This window comes from Lissotriton helveticus, chromosome 4_1 (assembly GCF_964261635.1).
Source record: "Lissotriton helveticus chromosome 4_1, aLisHel1.1, whole genome shotgun sequence".
In the NCBI taxonomy this organism is placed as follows: domain Eukaryota; kingdom Metazoa; phylum Chordata; class Amphibia; order Caudata; family Salamandridae; genus Lissotriton; species Lissotriton helveticus.
The window spans coordinates 1,890,920,310-1,890,946,231 of NC_136063.1; the positions used below are offsets into that span (position 1 = coordinate 1,890,920,310).

General features: G+C 43.2%; 1 protein-coding gene across 5 annotated transcripts in view; it reads right to left on the reverse strand.

The window, feature by feature from the left end:
• Window positions 1-25,922, reverse strand: part of LOC144827736 (sodium- and chloride-dependent neutral and basic amino acid transporter B(0+)-like) — a 269,399-nt gene that overhangs the window by 152,787 nt on the left and 90,690 nt on the right. For all 5 annotated transcript variants that reach the window (XM_078685949.1, XM_078685946.1, XM_078685947.1 and 2 more), the window contains 3 exons: window positions 24,596-24,766; window positions 20,690-20,822; window positions 9,489-9,621 (listed from right to left, as the gene is read on the reverse strand). In XM_078685949.1, coding sequence (XP_078542075.1) covers window positions 9,489-9,621; window positions 20,690-20,822; window positions 24,596-24,766 — 437 coding nt within the window. The remainder of the gene's footprint in view (window positions 1-9,488; window positions 9,622-20,689; window positions 20,823-24,595; window positions 24,767-25,922) is intronic.

Below are 25,922 nucleotides of genomic sequence, written 5' to 3' on the forward strand. Positions count from 1 at the left end.
GTGGAATCCTTGTTTGAAGGTGGGCAACTGAAAACATACGCCCAAATGATGGACACATACTGTCTCCCTCCAGGACAATTTCTGGTACATAGGCTGTTAGTAGATAGCGCCCACCAGTGTTGGGACCTCACGGAGGGGGACCTACTGACACACCCGTTTTTACATACAATCTTACGGATGGGGTGAGCAGGCACTTGGTCACGTGGCATTACAGTGCGATAAGGGAACTGATCACGACCCCTATACACACCCTACGGCAGAGGTGGGAGGAAGGGAGAGTGCTTAATGACAAGGAGTGGGAAAAGACTTTGGAATACCCCAAAAAGGTTTCGAGAAATGCACGCTTCAAAAACATCCAATTTAACATTCTGCATCGTGAATACCTAACGCTGCATCGGCTTCACCGATTCGACCCAGATATGTATTAAGCCTGCTCCAGGTGCCACATACCTGAGGCGAACTGCAAACACATGTTTTGGTATTGTCCCATAATCCAATCTTTTTGGGGTAAGGTCCATCAGGTGCTAGGGGCGACGGTTCATCTCGCGGAGGTAGACATATGGGAGACTTGTGCCCCTGGGGATATTTCGTAGACAGAAGAGGTACAGTGCACATTTGTATCCCTGATCATACCTCTGGTGAATCGGGGCATAGCCATGCACTGGAGGGCTCTGGCAGGACCCCCGGAAGCAACCTGAATTGGCGCAGTTAAAAATGGGGGTCGGCAGAAGAAGAAACGATAAGGGATGAAGAAGTGAGGGGGATCGGCAAACACCCCATATTCCATGGAATGGGCGCAACTCATGGTCCAATTCATGCAGGAAACTACACAAGATGGCTCCCCTGGAGCTACCTCAATCTCCATCTCTAACCCCACCCATGTCCTCGATGACACGAGAACGTGCAGGCACGTCATAGCAGAGGGAGGAGGAGGACTGACCATAATGTACGATATCCATAGACAGGAGCTATGACCCGGAATTAGGGAGATAACACCCCTAGGAAGTAACATTCCTTGATCCACCGATGGCACATAAGCTCCATAACTGAACCCCCTGAGAGAGACGATTACCACGACACAGCGCGCACCCCGACCCCCTTTTTTGTTACCTTTCTTCCCCAGTTAAATTGTTCTTTGTTCACCGCCCTGACACTTAAAGCATTAATTCATATGTATTGGGAACACAAGTAGGGGTACTTACTACAGACGTGTAGGGAGTTAGAGTGGGGGACAAAGTATCCTTACGCTTTCTCGGGGAAACCCACACAAACAGGCACTGGACAATGGTTAGTCCGCTAACACGTGTGCTAGTCCACTGGGGATTTAGTATCCATGTCCGTATGCTATCTTTTGCTGGAGTTACATGACATAAGGCAGGATGGATGTTTTGTAGTATGTTGCAATAGACTGTCAGCCTGTTTTTTTCCCTGTGTGCATGTCTTAATGCAAAACGTATAACTGTGTACTATGCAAAGAAAAACTCCCAATAAAGAAATGTAAACAAAAAAAGAATTAGATATGCACTCAAGTATATTTACCATTGCGAATCGGGTCCCTAGTTTGTTAGAAATGGTGTTTGTTTGGCTAAGGTATGCACCCAAGTCAGGCAGAACCCACCACTCTAGTCAGGGTAAGGGAGTTACACACCCAGGATAACCCCTGCTCACCCCCTTGGTACCTTGGCAGAGCAATCAGGCTTATCCCAGAGCTAATGTGTAAAGCGTTTGCACTCAAAAACACAGTAACAGTGAACCCACTACAAATGGACACACCAGTTTAAGAAAAATAAAGTATCTTTATCTAAACCAAACAAGATCAAAAAAATCCACAATACATAGATCAAGATATCACTTTTAAGAATGATTACTGGAAAAATAATGCTTGTAGAAACAAATAGCTCTGAGGCTATTATGGCGTTGTGACCGGCATAAACCCAAAGTACGGCATCAACCGCAAGGTGCGCGGGCCGGCCACGGACCTCCAAGTAACAGTACCTTGGAAACAAAGTCAAAACACAGTGCACGGCGTCACATATGTGAGGCCAGCTCCTTACTGCCACATGGGAGGAGAGGCATCAATTCTGCGAGTCCAGGCTGGCAGGGGAGGTAAGGCAGAGTCGGTGGGGAGGAGTCTGTTCCGCTCAGCAGTGCGGTGTAAATGAGTTTGGGAAGTCACCCAGGGCAATAACTTGCAGGCATTGGAGCTACGGTGCAGGTGGGGCGGAGGGTTGTGCATTTCACGAGCGGAGCCCAAGGCCTCAGTGCAGGTTGCGGCATTACTGGTGGCGTCAATGATGGTGTTGGTGTTGTATTTCTTGGGTTGCAGCTTCAACCACACCATTCCAAGGGTCCAGGAGTTGGATTTGGCTCACTTTGTCAATCAGGAGTACAGCAGAAGAGACCAGGTGCTGTTTAGCAAGTTGAAGGTTAAGTCTTCAGGACAGGAGGCAAACTCTACTTCAAGTCATTGGAGAATCTTCTTAAGCAGGATACCAAAGGAAGGAAAAAGTCCTCTTCAGCTCTTCTTGGCAGTGTCCGCTTAGTCCAGAAGTAATCTAAAGTTCTGGGGTTTACTACTTATACTGCATTTTCCCTTTGCAGTCAATGTTTTCAAGAATCTCCAAGCTCAGTAAAAACCAGTTCTGTCCTTCCTGGTCCAGCTCTACTACAGGAGGTGGAGACAACATTGTGCAGAGCAGGCACAGCCTATTCAGGTGCTAGTTAAAACTCCTCCTACCACTCTAAATGCATAAAGTTTATTCAACCTGGCTATGAGACACCCAGGAACGGAAGAACATACCTCAACCCTCCTTGCGACTGTCTGGAGTAAATGCACATTTCCAGCTCCTGTCACTCCAAACCCAGATGGTGAATACATAAACAGGTTGGGGCACACAGGATGGTTAAACAAGAAAATGCCCACAGGGGACGTGGAGGTGATGTTACTACAAAAGGCAGCTTATTTGATTTTGAAGTTTAACAGTGCTGTGACCGGTCTTAATAAAATGTCAGAAATTTGTTGAGCTTAATTACTCCAATTTGAAGTTCAAAGGTCATTTTACGACCCTGCATTTACTACAAAGCCCATAATGCATGGTTTTGGCTGGTTAGAATATGATTTAAACATCTGCCAACCGGAAATCATCAATTCTGATTCAGTCACAGAAAAACGCCAGAACTATGCAGACGGAAGATTTGCAGAAGTAGTAAGTGTTCACGCCAGTTCCAAGCGGCTGCATGTATTTATGAACTGTTTATTCAAGCTTACTGTGTTGGCGGGTAAGTGGAGAAGGATTGTCGCTAGTTTTTAATTATTTCAGATTTTGAACCCGTTACAGAGTTTAACAATCCGTGTATGAGTAGCAGTCACCCTCAGCTTTATGTAAGAGTACTGGAAAGTAAGTCGCTTAATACTCCCGCCTTGCGAGCAAAAACAATGAACATGAGCTATACAAATGTTGTACGTTTGTATTACAGACTGAATGGTCGGCAGCTATAAAACTTTATAAATAAATGAGTGCCGTTATTTCTATCGATTAACAGGAAGATGTTTGTGTGATACATTGAGCAGGCACTCTGCACAGCCAGAAAATATATACTATTTACACAAATGGGGACATTGAGTTCAAATCTCATATAGTGTTTTTTAATCTTTTGATCTGTAGAACACATCAAGTCTTAGCCCTGAGGAAAATCCCAAGAATCAATGTGGGATTCGAAACGTGTCTGCCTGCTTTACCATTGAGGAAACAATAGCATGTAAATAGGAAGTGCTTTAGGGGTTTTTTTTTTTTAAGTTTGCAAACCAGAGGAGCTTGAAACACTGTTCACTCTGGTCAATGACCCATAGATACATTGTTAATCTACTTACAAATCGATAACAATGTTGCTGAGAAAATCTTGACTGGTTGAATAATTTAATTAATTATTTATTCACTATTGTGTTACATTTTAATATCGTTTGAGATTTTTCTATTTGTTTATATGCTCAATGTCAAATAAAACAGTGAGGATTCTAACTTTATTTCCAGAAAAAGCTAAATGAAATGGTTTCTCTAAACAGTACAAAAAAAAGATAATGTAATACATTATGGAGACCAATGCAATCAGTATTTGGTCCTAGTCTGTTGTAGTAAAAAAAAAAAAACAACAAAAAACACACAGCATGGTTATTTGTCAGCTAGATACTTTTTTTCTTCTGTACATGTATAGGCCCTTTCTAGCTGTATGTATTAGGGCCAATCCCTTTTGAGAAGCTAACACTTTCTAAAAGCGGCATTTTGAAACAATTCAAAAACCATCTTTACCAAAAGGTGTGTTATTGGATTCGGAGTTAATAGAGCCTAAACTTTAAATCTCTAGTTGTTCCAAATTGAAAGTTACATATATAAAATGTTACAGTGTAGCTCCAATGATAGCCTATGGAAGAGCCAATCCTTGCAATAGTGAAAACGAAACGCCCCGTATTTCACTATCAGGACATGTAACACACACCAGTACAGGTCCTACATTTCACTTACACTGCACAGTGTAAATAGGCGTACCATGGGCCTACCGTAGGAGTAACTTGCATTTAAGAAAAGGGAAGGTTAGGGCCTGGCAAGTGGGTGCACCTGCCAGGTCGACATGGCAGTTAAAAACTGCACGCAGACACTGCAGTGGCAGGTCTGAGACACATTTGCAGGGCTACATGTGTGGGTGGCACAATAACTGCTGCAGGCCCACTAGTAGCATTTTATTTTCAGGCCCTGAGCACACTCAGTGCACTTTACTAGGGACTTACCAGTAAATCAAATATGCCAATCATGTATAACAAATCATAATTATGATTTAACAGGGGGCACTTGCACTCCAAGGATGCCAAGTCTAACACTTCTGTTGTATAGGTTTTCAGTGGCATATTACACATGATCTTGTAAATATAGTTGGTAGCATTTATTTTTTTTTTTTACAAAAGCCCATAGCGATAATGTTCATCTATTGGATAGGCGAGATAAAACACAATCATTGACAAAGCCTATTGGTTTGGTTTGCATTTTTAACAGGGGTGGTTCTTCTACGGGAGCATCAGGGGCATTGCCCCCCTGTATTTGTTGCCCCATACCTGTATCAAATGTAAAAACTAATGTTTCTGACGCGCACCAGCAGTGCTTTTTATTTTGTCTTGTGGGTGCCTTATCTTCCCGAGTTAGGACAGATGGGGACGGGGCTTTCCAGGCTCAGTTTGGGTGAAGTCACTTACTTTAAGTGTAGTAAACTACACATGTCTGTATGGACGGGTGCCTTTCACCATTTGGTCTTGTAATGACCTACTTCTCTGTATATTTTTGTGCTTCTGTCAGTCACCAGGCCATTACTTACCACATCCTTTCTCAGGATCCAGAAAGACACCGCATTTCACAATACTTACCCAAGAAAGGCATAAACACTGACAACATATAAGACCATTGCCAAGGATCTCGCAAATGACAAGTCACAACACCTCCCCATCCGAGAGGGTACACAACGCATGCTTCTCCTAGCAATGTATTGGATAGAATAATTAGAATTTAGACATCCCTGCTAGGAGCCAATTCCCTTCCGTATCAACAATTACGCAGTAGAGGGGAATCTCCGATCCCTCTGTAAGTACTTGGTAAAAAAAAGGGCCTGACCTTCCTTCACAAGGAATAAAGACAAATAATATGCTTCTAGGGTTCTTTGTTACATTATAATAGGATGACAAAAGTAAGAAATAACTAAACATCACAGTAATCATTAGTAGCAATCATCAACACATACATATACATAGAGCCTGAAAATAAAAGACATAGTTAGATACAATAAGTATACATGGAACACCTCACCATAATCTTGGGCATCTTGTTATCTGAAGAAGGGTCCGTCTCTTTCCCCTATCTGGTTGGGTCAGGACTCTCTGTTCCACAAACACGACTGCACCGTGATGTATCATCAGACCGCCAAACCACAAGATCAGCATCACACCCTCTCTCGGACCCCCTTCCTTGAATATAGAATGCAGCTCTCCATCGAAGTTTCTAGCAAACTCCGCCTACAGTTCTCGCTGGATTCCTGTACCACCTCGTAACAAGAGAGCACAACAAGCAGCTGGCCAAGCGTTTTGCTAGGACTCCGGCATCGAGAGAGAACATTCTTCTGATAAGAACCGGTCCGGTCTGGTTCACTAATGGTGAACAACACATGGAATCTAAAATATAACCTCTCACCTAAAGAGGCTCAGAAGATGGCTGCAGTTTAGAATATGGAGTTGCTCAAGCATAGGCCTCTACTACTTGGAAAGCAGAATGATATTAGACCACGTCAAAGCCAATAGGCTAAAGTCATAATTCACCTAACTCAAATAACACTATGCACTTAATCCCTCAGTATTCACTATGGAGTACACATGTGCACCATCACCAACAACACTGCACCTCAACATCCCATACCTTCTAGTCTTTGGCAAGATTATTCTACTGAAAAACAGCAAGAGTATAGAACAGAAGAGAAATAGGCATATGCAAGACCATCCTACATTAAGGCTAAGGTAACATAGCACACTAAAGTCAGTACACAATGGTGGTGATCGAGGGTCATCACAGAGCAACAGACCACTAAAGTGGCTGATTCACTACAGGTCTCCAATGGAGCATTGTGCATGCCTGACCTAGCAAATCCTGAGGATGCTCAGCACCCTCTGGATTGGCCCAGTGGGGCATGGGCAGGCCTCTAGTCCTGCACTGAACACAAGGCATCTTGGGTGGGAGGCACAGGTTAGGTTCACTGAATATGGCCAATCACTATGTGGCTTTATTACAAAGTTCTGCAGTGATTGAGCATGATCTGTCACTTGATCTCTTCCTTCTTCCTGCCCAGTGCCATTAACGGAATTGTGCACAAAGCAGTGGCAAGAGATATTCCCTCCGGACCTCACGCCCCATGTAGCCATGGTTTTCCAGCTCCTGCAGTGGATTATCTGGTTGGCTGTTGTCTCTCCGACCGGACCGCACTCGTGGTGGAGAATAAATAATACGAGGTAAAATTAATTGAGGAATTCAGAGCTTCTGGGTAAATAAATATGTTCTTCAGTGGTGCCAGTTTTGTTTTTATTGCACCTTTAACACAAGCATGGGGTGACAATTTCAGGAGCGTTATGACTATGCACTCACTTTTTTTGTAAATTCTAGAGTAGTGACTCAATTCCCCTCACGCAGATAACATGAAAGCGTTAGTTGCCTGTGCATTGAAAGTCAGAGATATGCTGTGTTCTATACACAAGGGCACTTTTTGTAACTGTGCACATAATGTCTGTGTTTCAGTGTCTCCGGTTCTGCAGTTCAGGCACATGCTATCCCATTCAAAAATATGAACTTTACGACTTCAAAAACGGCTTACCTGAAAGTTATGGATACGAACCAGAAAATAGCACGTATGTTTCCAGCTCGTTTTCTTTAAAAACAGAATCTTTAACTGCAGCAGAGTCAATGATACAAGTAATCTCGACACTAAAAATCAAGCCTCTGCAGTGCTTCAGGGAGGTGTTCAGTGACAGCGGTTCATAAAGAACTGTTTCTATGCTGTAATTGAAATAGCATGTTTTCTTGAAGAGTGCCAAATTGCAAAACCTATAAGCACAGCCTCAAAAAGGAGATAAGGCGCTGCCATTCATCAGCAACTTGTCTCAAATTTTACATCACTGCAGCAAGTTGTTGGGGGCCTCTAAGGCAAACAAAAATGATTCAGTGAGTTGAACAGTTTTTTTGGCATTTGTCAGTCACTCTGACATTATTAAATCGGAAATTAAATTTCAGGAGACAAAATAAATCGGGAGAAACATCAATCATGTACTATAAACAAATCCGAATAGGAAAGTAATAATGGATAAGGGGAAAGGGTTAAGTTAAATGATAAAAAATAAAGTAGAACTTGTGGTGAAAATGTTAAGAAAAGAGGGCCTGGCCCTTGGACAATTTTACAGCTGCAGACTTGCTAACCAGATCTGCCTTTATTTGCCTGTGCCATGTGGTGACAAGTGCTTCAGAGAGGGACAGGAGTTGTAAATGAAAAAAGACTTTTCTCCTAATTCAGTAAGCTTCTTTGTAGTTGGTAGATTGTCAGAGGGTAGAATAAAGGGTGTGTTTGTCAAGGTGGTGCTTTTGTAGCTTGTCCCTTTGTAAATACCCTTTCACTTGGTTCAGATCTGTGCTGTAAAACAGACAGGGGGTAAATCTAATTATGTAATTAAAAAAAATCAATTTATTTGCATCCTACTTGACTGTGTAATTCCAAGGGAGCTTAGATGGTGTTAGTGGCAGTAATGTCCAAAAGAAGGAAACAATATTGTCCCCAAGCCACGAATTCAAATGTCTTGCAAATAGATCTGGTCACATCTACCGGTCTACCACCGAGCCCCTTACCTTGTAAGATGACCTGAGACTAACAATCATTTGCCTCTCGGTATAAGACAGACATGAAACATATTTAGTGAAAAGAACAAAAGGGGCTGCTTATAATTTATTTAAACATTTCAAGACTACATATTTACAATTACTTTTTAACTTTTTTTCTTTGTCAAATTTGCTTTCAAATTTACCGTTTGCCACTCTTTTCAAAAATGTATTGAGGAGAGAACCCACTTAACCCCTCGTGTCCATTGGGCACACTCACGTTGCTTGCGACATAACACTCAACCCAAACATTTACCCCGCACCACTCTCAAAACTCACCAGCCACTACTGATTATGAGCCCCGCACCAAACCCTACGGCAGTGACAAACAAATGTTAGTTTACTGTATACAATACATCTAGCGATAAAAAAAAGAATCTGATTCAGTGTACTTTTCAGATGTAAAATTGTCCCTCATACATTGCAATACAAGCTTAAGCCGTTTCAGCCCTATAGAAACTGCGCGCCTGCCCAACTGTAGCCAAACACTACTGAAAGACTTTAGGTTTTAATATGTTTTTGTCCTCCTAGGTAGGGCAACTATGAATTTACATTTTCGATTTGTGGGCCATAAAGCAGGCTGCAGTCCCATCGTAGAGGGCATTTTCTGCCACTGTGTGTTACCTGGTCTACTGAAAAAGGGCCCTACAAACACATTGGTCAGACCCTTAGTCTACAAATTAAATTACGCCCCCATCCCAGTCTACAAATCTCAACCCTGCTATCGGACTACACACACTGGTTCAAATGCCTGCCCTGATCCCAGATTCTGAACCACAGTACCAATATACCGAGACATTTTGGCCCTTTTTTTTTTAAACTTCTTGGACTAAAGTTGGCTAAATTAAAAACTCAAGGGCACTGCAGGTATACTTTTGCAAAAATGTCCACTCAGAGTCAAACGTTAAACAGCCAAACTGCCCTATAGATGAAAAATTAAATGAACTATAAGTCTGTTACTATTTATACACATACACGTGCTATTTTTGAAATTAACTTTTCATGGGTTGATCATTCTATTTAACTTGTAGCATACTATACCTTTCCAGAAGACTTTATTCCTTTAAACATAGCTGCGCCAACTATGAGCCATGATAACAGAAGACAAACCGCCAAGTGCCAGACAACGGTTCCAGTTTCATCCATTCCGCTGGAGCGACGAAGTGCCTCCCGTCTGAAGACAAAGAAATATGGAATGAGTACAACTGCCACTATATGCTGTCGGCTTCCAATGCTGCTCTTACTTGTCAGAGTGAAGAGATGCTTAATACTGCCATTAATTTAACAAGGAATTTCAAATGCTTATGGAAAAAGGTTTGGTTCACTTTCTACTCGTCTTGGGTGTTGCTACTTGCTCTATACTCTAATAGATAGCGACTGGGGGGAAAACCCCATTACTCCTTACATGTGGGAGTTATAAGGAACCACCGATCTCAACTCAGTTCATGCATTGCTGTCTTTTAGTATCCTTCTCTGATGGGTTTGATGTCCTATCCTTTCTAAGTTGATTTCCTCCTGATTACCCATATCGAAGACCTTTTCCTTCCACCTTTCACTTCCTGTCCTACCACCATCCTTTTCCACTTTTGATTAAAGTACCTGTCTAATGCTCGCCTTCCATCTCATAAGCTGCCCTTTTCTCTGCTTTCTCGCTGTCCATAGTCCTTGCCCCATACACTTTCCCCCTCTGTGTCCATTTGTGCCCCTTCTGCCATCGGTCTTCAATTCTCTGCCTCATGCTGCCTTCTCCTACTTGCTACTTTTGTCCCTTCTCTTTCCCAACTTTCTTTCAATGTCTCCAATTTCCTTAGCTCATGCTTTCAGTCTCTTTCGTGTTCCCTTCTCTCGCTCTCTCTCCAGCCTTTCTATTTCCATGCGCCTTCTTCATCCAACCACCTGCCTGTCTCCGACTTGGGAGACAGGGCACTCATGAAGTTTCACTGGGTAGAAATACAGCAGAGTACCCTGAAAACTCCATTAGCTACCGCTAGGGGCGGAATCGGTACGTCATGCTGAATTTTAGCACTGGGAGCTTGTTTTGCAAAATCAGAGCAAATGGCACGAGGTGGTGCGCCAGAGGGTGCAGCTGCCTGGTCTAATTGACCAGCAGCTTTCTCACCACAAATGTTCGTGCCTGCCCACAACCGCCCACGTTGAGAAAATTTCACTGCGTGACAACCCAGTGCCTGAAAATCACGCTTGATTGGTGTAATGTTGTACACAGTCTAGTAGTTGGGATGGGAGGAGTTTCGGGATTGGGGGAAGAGGCGGAGCGAGAACAGGAAAGGGGCAGATAGTGTAGGGACAGGAACGAGAAAGGAAGCAAATAATAAAGCTCCTACAAATACAAGTATTTTGTATGTCGTTATTCAGGCCACGACATGACAACTGGCGACGAGGGTGGGATGGGAAGTTAGTCATCTCCAGAACCCAAGAAGAAGCGTCCTGTCCCTGGGCACCCTGACGAAAGGAAAGTTCCTCTGCAGGACACGTGTGCCCCGAAGAAGCCGCCGCCCACAGCACCGGGCCAGCGGTAAATGAGCTGCTCCACGAGTTGGCGATCGTGTAGAGCCCCCAAGGGAACAGCGCTAGTGCAGCTCTGCCCTGCTAGCACCCGACGCGATATTTCGCGCCAAAAAGAAAGTCGCGAGTGTGCCCTGCAGATTGTGCCCCAAAGAAGGTACTGAGAGCCCACCTCAGTCCTCCCGAAGTGTCCTGAAGGAGTGGGGAGCGTCCGACGAAGCCTGTGACCCTGTGGAGGCGCCGGAAGAAAGTGCCGACATCGGGTCTCACCCCCGATGCGTGAGAAACGGCACGTGGCAGGCGAAAGAAATCGGAGCTCGCTCCTGGCCTACCTGGACAGTGAAAGTGGCCTGGAAGTGGAAGCTGAGCTGCAAATTACTGTTTTTGAATGAGAGACCCTCGGTGAGTGTCCAATGTGACAGAGTGAGCTGCAGAATGAATGAAGAGTCGAGCCTCGTGGGTGATGTGCGGTGGCCATCTTAGAGTCAGGCAGCTGTGCAGGACATCCCCTGTGAAGTACATGAGCGGCCATTTTGAAGTCAGGCATCCCAAGTTTGAGGCTAGAACAAGCATTTAAACAGCCAAACAAGCTTTGAGGAATACAAGACATGCACTGGTAGGTGCAAGGACAAATAATGATAATCACCAGACAAGCACTGGCGAGTGCAAGTGAAAAAAAAAAAAATTTTGGAAGACACCAGCAGTGAGCAGTGCAAAAGCGAGCACCAGTCGGAACACAAGTGTGTTGTTAACACATCAGTCCAGTCATGTCAACGTCACCCCGTCGAAATGGAGGTGGTGCAGCAGCGGCCGTGGCTGCCCCTGTCACGCCCATCGTCTCACATCTACGCCCCCCGGAACCATTGACCCTGGTGGCGGGCGGAAGCATGGGTCCTCGGTGGCAGGAGTGGCTGGAAGACTTTGAAGACTACTTAGAAGGATCGAAAGTCACAGAAGCCAGAGACAAACTAATTGCACTCCGCAATCTTGTTGGCAAAGAGATTGGGAAAGTGATCAAAGAATTACCGACAGATGATAAAGGGACCTATGATAAAGTACGGGATGCACTCAACAAAAAGTTTGTACACAAAAGAAATGTGGACTACGAGAGGTACGTGTTTCATCAGGCACGTCAAGACAAAGAGGAAATGAGCACTTTCATATCACGACTGTGGCGACTATCGCAGTATTGCAATTTTGACTCCTTTTCAACTGAAGATGCCATCCGATTGAGAGTCATCGGTGGCTGTCATTCAGAGACCCTTCGCAGGCGACTGCTGAGAAAGAGTCATGACCTCGACGAGATTGAGGAGATGACGAGAGTTTACAACTAGGCAGAAGAGCACGCAAAGACCATGGAGACAGGGCGAGGCGAGAAAAAGGAGCAAGCATATTGGACTCAAAGCTCTGGTCATCAGAGAAGATCCAGCGACCATCAGAGAAGGTCTCGTCCAGCCTCTAGACACACCCATCGGAGTTATCGATGACACGAATCAAGAAGGAGAGAAAAGAGATCGAGCTATGCCAAGAAGCCAGAACGTCCGAGGAAATGCTATCGCTGTGGGTACGATTTCCCGCACACAGACGCTTGTCCAGCAATGGGACAACAGTGCCGGATATGTGGGCGCATGAACCACTTCGAAGCCATGTGTGGAGTGTACAGCATGGAGAGAAAGAGTGAGAAAACCAGACCTCGGACAGATGAAAGGCGGCACCATGCAAAGGCTGTGCAGGACAGGGCGGTGTCGTCTTCTGGCTCGTCACATTCCAGCAGAGAGTCTCACAGATCTCATCGGACCAGAAGATCGTGGTCAAGGGAATCGAGGTCCAGTTCTCGAGAGACGACATACATGGACGAATACGTCTGCATGGTGACGGACCCGGATCAACTAAAAAAGTATCCTCCGCTGGATATTGAAGTGGGGACTCATGCCACCAAATTTGTACTTGACAGTGGGGCATCATTAAACTACATGCCCGTGACTGAATACAACAAGATGAGACCGCAGCCCGCATTGAGCCCTGCACACGTCAGCATGTTCACCTGCATGGCGAAAAAACCACTTGACTGTCTGGGCAAGTTCGCAACGACGCTCAAACATGAATCCACAGCAGTACAAGCATATATTCACGTCATTCATGGACCGGAGGCTGATTGTCTCCTCAGTTTGCCCACGGCGGAGAGACTCAGACTGGTCGAAATACTGTACCGAGTACATGACAATCCAGACATTGTCCGGAAGTTTCCCAAGCTCTTCAATGGACTCGGCAAGATGAACAAGTGCCTGATTCGCCTACACATAAACGACCAAGTGCGACCTATTGCTCAACACCCACGGCGAGTACCTTTTCACCTTCAGCAGGCAGTGGAGGACGAGATTCAGGAACTGATTCAAGCAGACATTATTGAGAAAACGGACGGTCCCACACCATGGGTGTCCCCAGTCGTGATCGTTCCCAAAAAGGTTACCCCTGAGAAAGTGAGATTATGTGTGGACATGAGGCTTCCCAACACAGCAATAGAAAGGGAACGACAGCCAGGGCCTCACCTGAGCGACATGATAGCAGCATTAAATGGAGCCAGGGTGTTCTCAAAGTTAGATCTCAACAAGGGATATCATCAGTTGGAGTTACATGAAAAATCAAGATACATCACAACATTTGCAACTCATCTGGGCTTATTCCGCTACAAAAGACTGAGTTTCGGAATCTCTTCCGCGGCGGAAATTTTTCAAGAGGTGATACGCCAAACCATCAGGCATATCCCGAACTCCCTGAACTACAGTGATGATATACTGGTGTATGGATCTAATACCCAAGAGCATGATCAAGCCCTGGATCGAGTGTCATGCTCTCCTGGAAGCGACTCTAATCTTGAACAAAGACAAGTGTGAGTTCCACCAGTCAACGCTCAAGTTCTTTGGTTATGTCTTTTCAGGGGCTGGAATGAAGCCTGACCCCGAGAAGGTGACTGCGCTCAACACCACCAAGAGCCCTCAAGATGTTAGCGATGTCAGATCATTCCTGGGCATGGCCAGTTACTGCTCTAGATACATCAAGGACTATGCAACGATCAGTCACCCCCTTCGTGCCCTCACGAAACAAGGGCAACCGTTTGTGTGGAGCCCCCCGTGCGAGAGGGCTTTCCAAGAAATCAAGCAAGCGGTGGAATCAGCGGATAATCTGGCCTATTTCAACACCAAAAGGAAGACGGAGATAACGGTGGATGCCAGTCCTGTAGGTCTGGGCGCCATTTTAGCTCAATATGACAACGATACTGAGCGACGCCACATCGTGGCATAAGTCAGCCGCAGCCTCTCCGATGCTGAGAAGGCTTTTTCTCAGCCTGAGAAGGAGAGCCTAGCGGTTGTATGGGCATGTGAACATTTCCATGTGTTCATCTTTGGCAAACATTTCACCATGATCACGGATCACCAGGCCTTTGTCACCATTTTTGGCAACCCCAAGGCCAAGATGCAGCCCCGCATTGAAAGATGGGGTCTGAGATTGCAGGAGTACACCTTCACAATCATTCACAAACCCGGGAAGGGTGAGAATCCGGCAGACTACATGTCCAGACACCCACAGGCATCCCATGAATCACGCTCATCGATGGCTGAAGAGTACATACACTTCGTGGTAGGTGTAGCCCGACCACCCACAGTTCCCCTAGAAGCAATCAAGGATGCTACGGCCCAAAACAACACCCTCCAGAAAGTAATGCGCCGACTGCGCACACATCGATGGAGACATGAGAGCGAGGACAAAATGAAAGACTCACAAATACGTCAGGAAATGCAAGCCTTCCGACATGTCAGTGACGAGCTGTCAACCACCTCAGAGGGGCTCCTGCTGAGGGACCATCGGATTGTCATCCCGAGGCAGCTACGTCAAGGAGTGGTTAACCTGGCCCATGAAGGTCATAGAGGAGTGGTTGCCACCAAGAGAACATTAAGGGAGAAAGTCTGGTTCCTGCAACTAGACCAAATAGTTGAGGCCACCTTGAAAGACTGTCCACAGTGTCAACTGGTAAAGTCAGGAGAGCCTCCAGCTCCTCTTCAAATGACTATTGCCAGAAGGGGTATGGCAGGAACTCGCCATGGACTTTTATGGTCCCCTCCAATCTGGCCGGTATGTGGTGGATATCATGGATGAATATTCACGATTCCCAATAGCTCAATTTGTATCGTCCACCAATGCTTCCAGCACAATCGCTGTACTGGATGAAGTGTTTGCTGTACGGGGCGTTCCCAAGGAACTCAAAACAGACAATGGCCCTCCTTTCAATAGCCATGAATTCAGTGAATTTGCAAAGCATCTAAACTTTCGACATAGAAAGGTTACACCGCTGTGGCCCCAAGCCAATGGCACCATTGAGAGATTCATGGCTACCCTAAAGAAGACCTTTGAACAGGCCACACTAGAAAAGAAAGACCTACAGGTGGCTCTGAATGAAGTATTAAGGGCGTATCGAACCACTCCACACGCCACCACCGGAAAATGCCCTGCTACACTCATGCTAGGGCGACCCATCAAGACGAGGATCCCTACGTGGGAAGGAGCTCTGGCACCGGTGTCCCCAACACGCACTCATCAAGAAATAGCCAGGGCTGACCGTGCGGAGAAGAGCAGGATGAAAGTATATGCCGACGCCAGACGGCGGGCCAAGTCTCCCTCCTTGCAAACAGGAGATTGTGTGGTGGTCAAACATGAGCAGACCAAGAAAATGGATTGTCGGTTCAAAGATGAACCTTTAACTGTTACCCAGCAGAAAGGCACCATGATTACTGCTGAGTCTGAGCAGAGAAGGATTACCCGAAACGCATCTCATTTTCAAAAATGCACACCAGGTAGGTATGAAAGAAACACTTGAGAGAGACACAGTGCAACAAGATGTTGGCGAATCAAGTCAACCAAGCCCAACCTTGAGGTTTGACCGGTCACAGGAAAATGCACTGACAGGCACCGGAACACGTCTCAGGCCACGAATAGACATAATCAAGCCAAAGAGACTGATTGAGGAAATGGACTAGAAGCTGTTCAAGTTTTTTGTTAACAAAGGGGGAGATGTAATGTTGTACACAGTCTAGTAGTTGGGATGGGAGGAGTTTCGGGGTTGGGGGAAGAGGCGGAGCGAGAACAGGAAAGGGGCAGATAGTGTAGGGACAGGAACGGGAAAGGAAGCAAAGAATAAAGCTCCTACAAATATAAGTATTTTGTATGTCGTTATTCAGGCCACAACGTGACAATTGGTATGCCAATTCTTGCTTGCACTCGCCAACTTACCATTGGAGAATGGACAAAACTGAACTCCGCCGTTGGAGCGAAATGTATTGCCCGCCACTATGTCTGACTCACTGCTCCTTCGGTTTCAAATAGACACAACAGCATTGGTGAAGGGTTTGTCATTTGACAAAAATAGCTTTTGTATACGTAGGCAAATAGTAGGGGAGATTAATGTTCACTTTATGACCACAGTTCCAGTATTATACATTAATACTTGAGACATAACCAGAGGCCACGAGGAATACTGCACCAGCCCTTGACAAGAGTAGCAATTGTACTGATTCTGCAGTTTAATCCTGAATTGTTTATTTCTTTATATCTTAAGCTGTTGGTCCCAGATTGCTCTTCTTAGAGTGTTTTTGTGCTCTAAGGAAGCAGAAGTTTTTTTTTTCTTTTTTAAGGTAATGTGGAGTGAAAACATGGTCTTAAAAATGCTTCCCTTCAATGAAGGACACCAGTCAAATTCTCACAGAATAATTCGGAACCGGCAAAAGGAATATGCAACCAAGAATGGCACCACACATGCAAGGCCTTCTTGCACAGCTTGCATGTTTACACTCTAGTATGCAAAGATTCAAGTCTTAAAGGATTTGTTAAATCCTAAAACTCCTGATCCCATGGTACCTTCAAGGGCACCTGCCGAATTGTGCTATTTAGACACAGCATGTATATAAACCTCTTTCATTAGCATACATATACGAAGATCATTCCTTGTTGATCAGCATCTTCACAAACAATGAAAAATATTAATATATTTGAAAATTATATATTTTTTCCAAAGAGGACAATTATGTCATTCTTAAAGTTCCTCAACACGTTTCTCTTGCTGTAAAATCAGACCAGTAGAGTGGTCTCAATGAGTTCACATTTGACTATCGATATCGCAAAAAATACTTTTATTGATTTCATTAAAATCATAAAAGGGTGGAACAAACCACCTTGGTACATTAAGCATCACGCAATTGTTCTGGTTTAAAAATTGCAATAAACTAATTTGTATAAGTGATAAAATAGTGTTAGGACTGTTTCATATTTAATGTCCGGCCCTGCTAAAAAAGCAAGCTTCTAGAAGAGTTGGTTAAAGCTGTACACGAGCATGCATATTTCTCCAGTGTATAATAACGTGCTAGTGCTAAGGGCGCATGGACTGCAGAGTTTAAATTAGACAGCTGAGGCAATTCTGCCTAGTCAAGTTCAGTTCATCAGTCGCTGTTTAGTCCTTTTGCCGCTAGGTTCAAAACTGTTTTGCCTTGCAAGACAATTGGACAGATGAACCTCCTGGACTTTTTTTAATTGCTGCTCTGCAGGACCTCATTTGTTCTCTCCTCAGGTGTTGCCCATAAGAGTTTTCCGAATGTTTAGTAGCACTGGACAGATACATAACTAGTGACTCTTCCCCATAACCGCAAAGGCGGCATTCCTTTGTTGACCAGGGCCATTTCCTTTTTGGGGTAAGGTCGTTTGATGGGAAGCATCCCAGTCTCAATAGGGTCAGATTCTGCTTGTACTGTTCTGAGAAGTGTTCTAGCAGATATGATTGAGGTTTCAGCGTTTTGTAGGATGGCATCACCGCCCACGTGTGTGTTTTGAGGGCCAAGGAGGCTTTATCCATTAACAGCGATTGTAGCTTGGCGGCTTTGTTGGCAAATTGTTTGAACTGAGCAGGCCGATATTGTGAGCCAAGCTTCCTCTAGCTTTAGAGCTGAAAGGGATTGTTTTAAGACTGGATATACTGACTTGCTCAACCTAGATTGCTTTTCGACCTCCTGCCAACAGTGATAGGCTAAGGTGTTTTCCTCGGCTGCCCTCATTCTCCAGTAGTATTTGGCCAGAATTCCTTGTCTAGTTGGTATCTGTTTTTTCAATCCATATTCCACTCTTATCTGGGCTTGAGAAATGTAGCATGGAATTGACAATTTCTTAAAAAGGCTAGATTGTGCTGTGTTTAAAACTGAGTCCTTAGTGTTTAACATTTCTGACCCATACGAAATGGAAGGAAGGAATTTTGCTGCTACAACTTTGAATAGATGATTTGAACAATTGCTGAGCTTTTTCTGCAAGATTTTAAGTGCAAAAAGCAGTTGTTTTACTTATACTTGCCCCAAGTCCAGGTGTTGCTTATAGTTGTACCCCCAAATATGTGTATATATCCACCTGGGACAAGAGCTTGTTGTTTAACATCCAGGTGAATTTAGAGTGGTTTTTGTGGGTACTGGAAAAGAACACTACCTTTCATTTTTGGAAGTTGATAAATATGTGGGTTCTCCCCATGATTTCATTATTGCCCATAGCTTGGATCTGGGCACTTTATGGAAGGCAGCTTTAAGATCTATGAAGCACGCATAAAGGTCGTGTGATTTGGCGGTAGCTTAATTGGCCAAGAGAGTGACTACGGATATATTTGTTAACTCCTTGCATGCAGCGCACATTTTCGCATTGTGCAGGTGATTTGAATAGTGGGCGGGATTCGGACGGCCCCCGGCTGTCTGAAGGAACACGCCCACCATGACGTCGGATGGCCAGGGGCCAACCGAAGAATGCAAGGGGTTAAAGGGCCCATCCCTCCCTGAAATCCTGTGTTTTCGGCATTAGATTTGTGCTACTGACCCAATCCTCAAGGTCTTCCAACAAGATTGAAGCGTAGATTTTTTCCTCAAAGTCAATGAGCGCTATCGGTCTGTATTAGAAGGATTGCAACGCGCCCCTGATTTGAATAAAGGGATGCAAGATGCTTCCTCACCAGGAGTCTGGAATGATTCGGCCCGGGTCCAGTCAGGTCTCAAATGTTTAATGATATTCAATACCTGCTTTTGTGTAATCTGTAGTTGGTATTCCATTGGGTGGGACCTGGTTTCCCAAACTTGTAAATGGGATTGGTCATCGGTTTGATTTTTTTTGATGGTATGGTGAGTTTTTCGACGATTGCGTGCAGATTTAAGTGGGTGTTTCTTGGTTTCAGGCCTTTGGGCTTGTTGTCTGAATGGCAACCATCCCGATCACTTTTAAATGTTTGGAGAGGTTTGGCACACTTGGGAGTGACGTCATGTTATCTATGGCTTCTATGTGGGCTCTCCATGTGTGTTCCATTAAGTCAGAGTTGAAATGTTGAAAAGAAGTTGATGTTTGCCCAAAACAGTTTGGAGTTTGTTTACTGGCGTGGGGCATTTTCATCCAAATTGTTCAGTGGATGTTCGCTTTGCTACCTTGATTTCTTTTTTTAGATCACTTTTCATTTTAGCTGTTATTGTAAGGGTCTGTTGTGTGGGCTGTGAGCCCTGGGCTTACATGGATTTGAGGAGGTTGCTTAGGTCTTTGTTTTTTTAATCCTTAGTTTGTGTGTGTACCAGGCAGCTGCAATGGTTCGGGGGGGCTTTATGGCTGTTAATATTTTTTATTTAAAATATTGACAAACCACTCCCAGGCCACAATACGGAGTGGCTCTGCTTACAGTGATGCCAATAACAAGAAACATGTATCCATGATGGTATCTATATTATTTTTGTTCCATGTGAGACGTTTTAAAACATAGGATTGGGTAGATAGTATAAGAGCCTTGGCCTGCTCAGACCTTTTTAGAATGATGGTTAAAGTAAAAGTTTGCGGATGGTAATAGCTTTCTGCTCTTTCATTTATTTGGAAGTTGAAAATAGATTGGGGTCCACCAGGGTGAAATCTATGGTTGTGCTGGTTTTATTTGTCACTCTAGTGAATGCTGCGGGACTGTCCTGAGGGCCTCGTCCGTTTACCATGTACCGTGAAAGTTTATCCAATAAAGTCGCACATCTCTTGCGCAAGATGTCAAGTCTGCTTGTGATGCCCTTTCGTACCTATATAAAGCCTACTAGGTTTTTTCTCTGACCTTGCAATAAGTTCATATTAAAAACTCGGGACAATATTATGTTGGCCTGTGGATAAGTGAGTTTTACAGTTTTGAGTGCGGCAATCAGTTGCTGGATTCTATACCTCTTTTGCTTGTAGACTGGATGGAGGTAGATATTCAAAATTAACAAGCTAGTCGAGGGCGAAGCTACCAGTTTTATACATTGCATCCAGGGGGAGTCTAGGTCAAGGACTACTACTTTCCAAGGAATGTCAGTCGTAATGACGGCCAATAGGTCGCCTGTTGCCATGCTGTGTGTCCTTTATGGCTGGATTGAGGTATTCTTTGTAGCCTACAATTGGTGAGTTAATGGTCTGCCAAGTATGTCATACTGCAAGATGATTACAAAATAAAGGTCTTAGGATATCAATAACGATCACCAGTTGAACTGTTGCTAAAAGATCATTTTTGACTAAAGAGAGCAAATCATAACATAGGAACATCTGAATATGCTCTGAGAAATCATTTACAGGTTATATTGGCAGTCTTTAGAAATACACCTGTAGTTACCAATACATGAAGGGATGTTTACTACTTGCTGAAGAATACTTACTCCCAGTACAGTTTGCTTGGAAGTTCAACTTCTAGTTCGATTGTGCTGTTGACTAGGCAGGTCTGGTTAATCTCTCTCACGGAGGTTAAATTTGCTGTCAGTATGTCACCTCCTAAACTTATGTTGCAGAAACCTGTGTGAATACAAATTAAATCATGCAAAGCTGTCATGTAAGAAAGTAGTTTACCATCCTTTAAGTCTCAGTAAGATCTGAATATTTTATAATTAACTAAAAAGATGGCTGCAAGCAGTCTGTCAGAATAGTCCTCATGTATAGGCCCCAATCGAAATGGGATCACACAGAAATTGCAAATTTAGAATTTCCACCGCAATTGACATACTACTGTTAAAAAGCATTTTTACAGTTGAAAAGGATTTTCTTTTATGATAAATTCCTCATGAATGATCAATAAGACATTTTGCAATTATTAAGTTGCATCAGTTATATCTGAAATTCTTGAAATAACGTGCCAGGTTTTACACTGAAACTCTGGAAACAAAGTAATGCAAAGTACAGATAGAGTCACAAAGCCATTTACCACCATCAAATCTACATTTATGGATGAAATTGACTCGTTTTACACATTTAATAGGTTTTACTAATGCATATTTGGCGCCACAACATCTTAAAATCATGGCTGGACTGGAAGCTAAAGCAATCCTGGAACAATGTTCAAACTTGACCCACACTGAAGGAGGTTGTGACTAGACCGGGGCCAATGGATCATGGTAGGGTCATGGCAACCACACTTGCTCTGAAAGCAGCCCCCTTGCTTGCAGCCCAGCTGTTAAATGCCAAAAAAGCACAATGACCAGGCCAACACCACCTACAATCAAGTAGTAGTAAACCATCTGCTTGGGGTGAGAGTGGCTGGATCAAGACAAAGTATGTTTTTACAGTTTGTGAAAATTAACAGCCTCATACGTTTGTAGATATTTGCTTAGTCCTCAAAGGAGCAAATAGATGTGTAAACATTGGAGTGTAATTCTCTCAGTCTTCCTTCAGATTCCAGGGAAAGGTGTTTCTCCAAGGTGAGAAATGCTATCCATGCATGGAAAAATATATAAAAGAAGGAAAACATGCATTTGTCCTCTTGGTTGCCCTGTCCCAATGCAGAGATGTACAATTCATATCACTCTGCGTCAGGGAAATTTAAAATTTCATGCGATTTTCTCAGTAAAAAGTTTGAAAAGCTGGAGCTTTCCAAGTCTACTACAGTAAATATTTGTGAATTCCAAAATGTATACATTTACACCTGGACATAGAGTACGGTGCAAATGTACTGTTTTTTATGCATCAGGGCCTGACTGGGATTTTAGTGAGCAAAAGACAAAGATTCAAAATGTTATCAGCACCATACTTTGAATAATAGAACCTTCCTTACTGATCAATCTGATTTATTATGCCGTTGCCTGCTTCCAGGTTTATTTTTATGAGCCTAGATTGTAGTCATTCACCTTCTTCATTATCTTCAGACACACTTGCATTGCCCCAAAGTCACCATAAGGGCTGTGTCATCTTCAGCATCCATTGTTCCCATTAATTTCAGCAAACACCCGATCTCACTATGAGCCATTTAACTCTGGTCATTTTATTAAGTTCTTCAGCATTTTTTGCTCACAATTATTATGAGTGACCCAAAATTGATGTATGCAACAGAGGGACCGTGAGCATACTAAGCAATAGCCCATTTTCATTTTGTAAAGTGAGGGTATTTTTATAGAACCTCTTTGCAGTGTAGATTGGATCTATAAAGGCTTTGAGGTGCACACACCCTCATTCCATCTAGTCTCACAAAACATCATGGTGCGATTGTTGAAATTTTGGCTCAATCTAAGAAGAAAAGTGGAGAATTGCATCTTTATGAACTCATGCTGTTTATGGGCTCTTTCCATCCCTGCTGAAGCACTCAAAGGATTTGGCTGATCCTTTTAGTCTTCAATGTCACCTACAGTAACAGTCTACAATACGCACAAAGCCAAAATACTAAACCAACTGCACCACACGTAAATTAAGCTGCTGCCTCAACTTTGACATGATCAAACCACATCATCCTGGATATGAGAGCTGCAATTGATTCCTAATGAAATAAATCCTTGATTTGAAGACTATGTTTGAAACTCGAAATGATCCATGGCAAGTTGTCCTACAACATTAGAGTGCTGACACTTTTACTCCTTACAAGTAGCCTAAGGCTAGTCTCCTAAATCGAGCACAATTTTCCATGCCGATTACATGAATTTTGAATGCAGATCCACTGATCTGCAACATTCTTTTTTTGGAGATCCCTTCCGGCTATACCTCATCCAAAAATTCAAAAGACTGCTGAATACCAACTTGCTTTGTACTCCTTACAGAACTTCCATGCACTGGCAGTTTCGCAAATAACAAAAACAAAATTAAACATGTAAAACATTTTTGGATAAGTATGTATGAGACCTAAATAGTATGAACCTAGCTGGAGAGCAAAATGAGGCTCCAAAGGAAAAAATAGATATTACAGGAAGGAAGCACCATATGGGTGACGTATTTTTTCTACTGCTTACAAAGTTATAAAGGGAACTATAGTGAAAGCACGTTCATCCCTCTCAGTGCTTGGGATTTTGAAGCCGACAAACAGGGGGTGGTCTTTCAAAAAGCCAAAAACAAATGTAAAGTGCTATAATTTTTAAGATTGAGACTATAAAAATGTTACTTAAGCTTGTGCCATATACAAAAAACAAGAAATTAACAAACATTCAGTTACATGGCGTGCAACCCAAAGCTACACAAACCCCCAACACAATGCATTGACACATTCTAATTGACAAATGCATACACTACGAAACAAAAAATTGCTTCAATGCACAAACAGTGCAAACATTTTAGGTGCTGCAGGCAAACGTTTTGCCAGCTGGAGGGGTCCCAATACTTAAAAAATAAGCACATTTTCCAGTACTTTTACTTAATGTTTTTAAAGCTGGTGCTTTGGGGAGAGCTGGATCTGCTTCAAGGTTAAGGGGTTACCAGTGCCAGGAGTAGGATTCAATTTAGACACTAAGGGGCCTAAACAGAAAGGTACATTAGCTGCATCCTGAAGGTTAAAACTACATTTAACTTTTCTACAACTGCTAGGAATTCACATAAGAATTTCTGGTAGTCATAAGCCCTTTTGCAGGGGCAGAGATATTCACCTTGAGTGGAGATTTCCACAGCTTTAAATCCCACCAGTGGCAAGTCGGTATTTCAAGACATAGCTTGCCATGAAAGTTTGATAAAGCCCACTTACATTGATGTTTGGTGCCATTCTCAAATTATCATCCATGTTTTCCATCCTGAAAAGGTCAGAGGAAAGGACTGGCGTAAATCCCTTCCAAAGATGAGCAGCAGATCAGATTCCCCCAAATATGATGGATCGTCATGCAAGGGGTTTCTCCATAGGAAAAAATAAACAAAAAAAAAAGTATGCATTTGCAGAGGGGAATCCATTCCTTCTGTGCAGAGTTGTTCACCACAGAGAACCCCGTGGAGAGGGAATGGATACTCACATTAGAAATCCCATGGTTTCCCATGCAATCTGCATGGAAACCAGAGGCAGGTGCATCTTTCCTTACAAATAATTCAAGGAGTTGGTGAATTCCAAAACTTAGTAAGTCTGCAGCCGCACATCAATATAAATCTGTGGGTGTAGATTTACAGGTTTCTTCATGATCAGGGCCGCATATACATTCCAATTCCAAAAAGGTCTCTCTTACATAGAATTCTTATCAGCTTTTTTCTTAAATTATGCCAAATGTAATTTGAAAAAAAAAACGACACAATATTACTGTGATATATATCAATCATTTAGTTTACTAAAGCTACAACACAGAATAGATAAGTGCTAGAAAAACAAGACAAAAATGTCAAAGTAACACTGAACCTACCTTGGGGTGTTTTACTGCATATGGTATCATTCAACCCTTCCCACTTGGAGCAGTCAGACCACGGAAGCACACTTGTGAACGAGGCAAAGAGATAATAAAGACTGTAGGCGATTATGACATTATAATAAATAGACACTAGAGTTGAAATAAGGACCATCGTCACTCCCACACCTGCAAAGGAGTACACAAGGAAGTAGGAACAAAGTCAGATTAAGGTGAAGGTCAAAATAAGCTAACTGTCAAGGTTTCAGGCAGGTTTACTTAATCGTACAGTAAAATACTTTGCTGTATGGTAGAATCACAGACAAAATACACATAATATTGGAAGTTTAGGTTCATAGCTACATATTCAAAATAATTCCTTGTAAACCAAAGCTCAGACTTTCTCTTGTTGTATCTGTGGTTCCGTGTGGCTGTTAAAGTGCTCTTTCAAATACTTTCATCTGTGTTTTAGCTGATGTGGTGGTACGTTAAAAATTTCCAGTACAGGGCCAACTATGTGGGCGACGACCTATATGAATACAATTGCACATATTATTTACTCTGGTAGTTAACGACTAAAGAGGTTTCTGGTTTGGAAATGCTACAAGTACATGGTTATGCATCTTACCAAAGGCTGTATGTGATTTCATAGAAAAACATTTTATTGGTCCTACCATTACAAAGAAACCATGTCATCTAGAAGGTTTAATGGACGTTTTCAGGATGAATGGCATTTACCATTTAATAGAAGGCAATTCACAGAAAGTTTTTTTTTCTCAAAATTTTCTTCTGCATACCTATTTTGAAAGTGCAGAAGAAATGACTGATGTCTTACTATCAGAAACGTATTAGCCGAAGGAATTTATTTCAGACTTATGTCAGGGGGCATTATTTTGAATTAATATCTTTGACGTTGTCAAGCAATGACTTTGGATATTTTTAATTCACTAGACACTCACCGCCCCTAATAGCATTAATCTCTGCTCCCTAAAAAGGCCTCCCCATGCATAAACTACACCCATCTTTGACCCCTAAACTCCAACCATTCTTGAACCTTAAATCCCTTTCTACTCCTAAACTCTACCCATCTCTTGACATAAACCCCCCTCAATATCACTAACCACCCATTTCTGAACCCTAAAAATCAATCTATGCTAAACCCCACTCATCCCTGATCCCCAAGAATCCCACATCACCCCTAAACACCACTCATCCCTGAACCCTAAGAAACCCTCACCACCTCCTGAAAAATCCCATTACCAACCCCTAAATGACCACATTCCTGAAACCTAACACTTTCTACATATAAATTCCACCTATCCCTGAACCCTTGAAATCCCACATC